The sequence below is a fragment of the Cibotium barometz genome, chromosome 30 (genome assembly GCF_041138505.1).
Source record: "Cibotium barometz isolate CiBa-2024 chromosome 30, ASM4113850v1, whole genome shotgun sequence".
Classification (NCBI taxonomy): Eukaryota; Viridiplantae; Streptophyta; class Polypodiopsida; order Cyatheales; family Cibotiaceae; genus Cibotium; species Cibotium barometz.
In genome coordinates, this window is record NC_141075.1 from 26,863,574 (window position 1) to 26,867,252 (window position 3,679).

Here is a 3,679-nt window from a genome sequence, read left to right on the forward strand (position 1 = left end):
ATATGGCTTCTTGCAGTCATCTATGCAATTTCAGGCATTCCTGGCTCCTATGTCTTGTGGTATAAGCCACTCTATCGAGCAATGAGGTGGATAAAAGTTTCTTACCAGAGTCTATGTTGTTTTATTATGAAAAATACGTGTTTAATTAGTATCCTCCCTGAATTATTCTTTCAGGAACGAGAGTGCCTTGAAGTTTGGATGGTTTTTCTTGTTCTACTTCGTACGTTTACAAACTGAGCGCTCTTGCATTGTCAGAATGGGGAGTAACTCTTAAAGTTTACTGGGATGAATGGCACCAATTGGAACTAAAGCAATGGTTATCTTTTGGATCTTTGGCAGCTCCACTTGTGCTTCACAATATTTGCAGCAGTGGCACCACCTGTTGTCTTCAAAGGAGATTCTCTAGCGTAAGTCCTCTATGGCTCACACACGCACAAGCATCCAACCATTTTAGTTATGAAAGTCTACCACATGCACTCTTCTAAAAAATGCACATGGCTGAATTAAAGAGAAAGCACCATGTGGGCTTTATCTTCTCGAAATTGCTGGAAAAATTTGTACATTCTTCTGACCTTGGTTTCTAGCTATAAAAGAGTTTTGTGATAAGCTAAATTTGTTTTTCTCTTGATTTGTGCATCCCGAATCCCAGGGGCATCCTACCTGCGATTGATTTGTTTTCGAATTCTACCATTGTTGGGGTAAGTACTTACAAAGACAAGAACTCAGTGAAAACTGTGTCCAACCCCTGCCCTTCTGTGTGTGTGTGTGTGGGGGAGGGGGAGAGGGTGTGTTCAGTCTGTAAAGACCCGAAGACTTGGAGTTTTGTATTGAATTAAACATTCCCTTTTTGGTGTAATGCATGGAGTGCAGATACTCTACATCGTTGGCTTTGCTTGTTTCTGTTTAGAGACTCTGCTCAGCTTGTGGGTCCTACAGGTATTGGTTTGAATAACAGATTTTGTGTGCGCGCGCGTGTGTACAGAAAAGATATCTGCAATCAATTGACATTTTTAATTGTTTTGTTTTTGCAGCAAGTGTATATGTACTTCCGGGGGTCTGGAAAAGCTGCTGAAATGAAAAGAGAAGCTGTGAAGGGGGCTGCTAGTGCCACTTTGTAGATCGGTCATGTTGGAGGAAGTTTTGTGAAGATCTCCCTTGTTTTGATGACATCTCAAGCACCTTGTGTTAATGGCCTTGTGTTGTAATTCAGTGGTTTTTATTGTTCATCATTGTCAAATTTTAAACGGAGACAAAACGAGGCGGCATGTGTGTCGTCAGGTTCTTATGCCAGCTGGCCATACCTTATGTAAGCAAAACAAGCTGTTACAAGTCCTCATCAGTGAGTTTGTGAGTTCTAGTGGATTTATTAATTCAAGTGATTTGTCGGGTTCCATCAACAGGATTGTCAGAGAGTACACTAGGAGAACTTGGAAGGAGAATTTCGAACACCCTTTAAAAATGCTGTATAAATAGAGTTTGTGAATGATTGCATTACCTTAAGTATATCAAGACAAACAGTTCAGCTAGGAGTGCATCAGTTTTGGATCCAGAGGGGGCTTCAAAGGGGAGAAGGCAAGAGAACCTATAAAGAGGAATGGTTGGGAGCATAGGCAGCTTTGGGTAGGGAAGGGTGAACGTGAGAGCGTAAGGGAGGAGCAAGGCACAGGTAGGGGCTTGGTGCTGGCGCAGGGAGGAGGATGGTTTAAAACATACTATTATTTACATGGCCACTTAATTAATAGCCCGGGTTGAGCCAATATGCATCCTATAGCATCAGTGTACTGATGCGTCTATAGATGACATCCCACAAAGTTGTAAAAAAGAAGCCAATAATTTGCGGCCTTGACACAAGCTCTCGAACTTAAGCATCTTGAATAGTTTATGAACCATTTCTTTTGAGTGCTGCATTCGAATCATTTAGATTGAGAGGATGGACTGAGTTGTACCTTGTAAAGATTCTGTGAAATTCTTTAAAGTTTCAGTGTAAATGCCAATCCTTAGAATTGAAATTAGTAAAAAGAAGAAGAAAGCTAGCCTAGATAGGAGTAGGCAAAGTCGTACTTGTGGCACTTGAAAGTGTGTGTGGACGTTCATATGTATTACACGATGACAAGAATACATATCACTTTTTGCTCAAGATAATTGGCTACCTTAGTTCTGGGTGGCGTGTATTGCATCAGGATTTTTGACGACCTTTGTTTTAGCTAGTGTGTATTGACCTTCCATCTCTCATTGGCCTGAGGCTATCTTGTATCCTCAAGAGCCCATATTGTTTTATTAGTCTTTTTGATGTTTTATCTTGTTTATGATTTATAAGCTAATTTAATTGACCAATTAGATAATGTGTTGGTGTAATTGAATATTGCGAATAAGTAGATTTAATCTGAAGATTGAGAAGACAAGATTGATGATTAATTGAACACTAAGTCATACTAATTACGTTGCTTTATATTGTGCGTTTTTTGAGGGCAATGTTTATGAAGTTTGATCATATGTACTCTCCTTATCCTCAGGATGGGGGTGTGAAATGTGCAGAGAAGGTAAAATATTGTATAGCTGTATATGCGACTATATAGAAATGTTGTTGCTTGATCGAGTTCGAAGCACTCAAAAGAGGTTGTAGAAGTGGCTTTAAAAGAGTTTATAGCTGGCAATTTTCAAATATTGATGTCGTTACTAGAAAGTGATTGTTGCGTTGGGGTGGGTAGAGATTTGTGGATAGTGAAAGAAATGATTGATCTTCTTGATGCTACTATAGCAAGTATTACATTGTTTAACATATTAGATTAATATACTCTTTCAATGGAATTTCATATAATGGTAACTTGGTGATGTCTCATTGAGACCATCTTTATGTTATTTTTATGGTGTTTAAATACATACAATATACTCGCATTATATAATTTGTTAGACTTGTGATGCCTCCCCACAACAATCACAGGTTACTAAGTGAGTATTCAGATACTTATAGGGCACTCAATTCCTTGGCTTATTCTATGCTATGGCCTTCCCCCTCCAACAACCATAAAAGGAAACAGAAAAAAACAAACATGACCTACTTTGTCTCCCCTCAGTCATTCTTTCTTGGCCATCACCTCTTTAACTTACTTCCTCTTATGTCAAGCAAGCCCAAACATCTCTAATAACCTAATTTTCTTGCATTGGGGCCACTCACCCAAAAATACAATGAGATTATTTAATTGGGCATTAAGTAGGCGCCATAACAATGTTGCTACTTGATCAAGTTCGAAACGGTCAGAAGAGGTTGGAGAGGTGTCATTGAAAGAGGATGGTGAATTTCAAGTTACTAGAAAGTGTGATTGTTGGGTTTGGGGAGGCGGGTGGGGTAGATTTGTGGATAGTGAAGGAAATGATTGATCTTCTTGATGCTTCTATATAAAGTATTACATTGTTTAACATGCGGGAAAGTGATTTTGAGAGATGGTAAATTATATTAGATTAATTTAATGTCAAGTTGAGGGCATTTCATATAATGGTAGCTTGGTGATGTCTCATTGAGACCATGTCTATGTTGTTTATTTATATGGTGTATACTCACACTATATTATTTGTTAGACTTATGATGCCTCCCCACAACCTCAACCCCCCTACCTCCTTGCACCCAAAAAAAGAAAAAAAGAAAAGGAAAAAACAAACATGGCCTACTCTCTCTCTCCTC

At 38.9% G+C, this 3,679-nt stretch overlaps 1 protein-coding gene across 3 annotated transcripts in view; it reads left to right on the forward strand.

The window, feature by feature from the left end:
• LOC147621337 (secretory carrier-associated membrane protein 1-like) overlaps positions 1-1,397 on the forward strand; it is a 51,990-nt gene extending 50,593 nt beyond the window's left edge. For all 3 annotated transcript variants that reach the window (XM_086824067.1, XM_086824068.1, XM_086824069.1), the window contains 6 exons: positions 1-86; positions 175-220; positions 340-407; positions 650-698; positions 871-936; positions 1,032-1,397. The exon at positions 1-86 is cut by the window's left edge and continues 8 nt beyond it. In XM_086824067.1, coding sequence (XP_086680193.1) covers positions 1-86; positions 175-220; positions 340-407; positions 650-698; positions 871-936; positions 1,032-1,118 — 402 coding nt within the window. In that variant the 3' untranslated portion in view covers positions 1,119-1,397. The remainder of the gene's footprint in view (positions 87-174; positions 221-339; positions 408-649; positions 699-870; positions 937-1,031) is intronic.
• Positions 1,398-3,679: the final 2,282 nt, after the last annotated feature.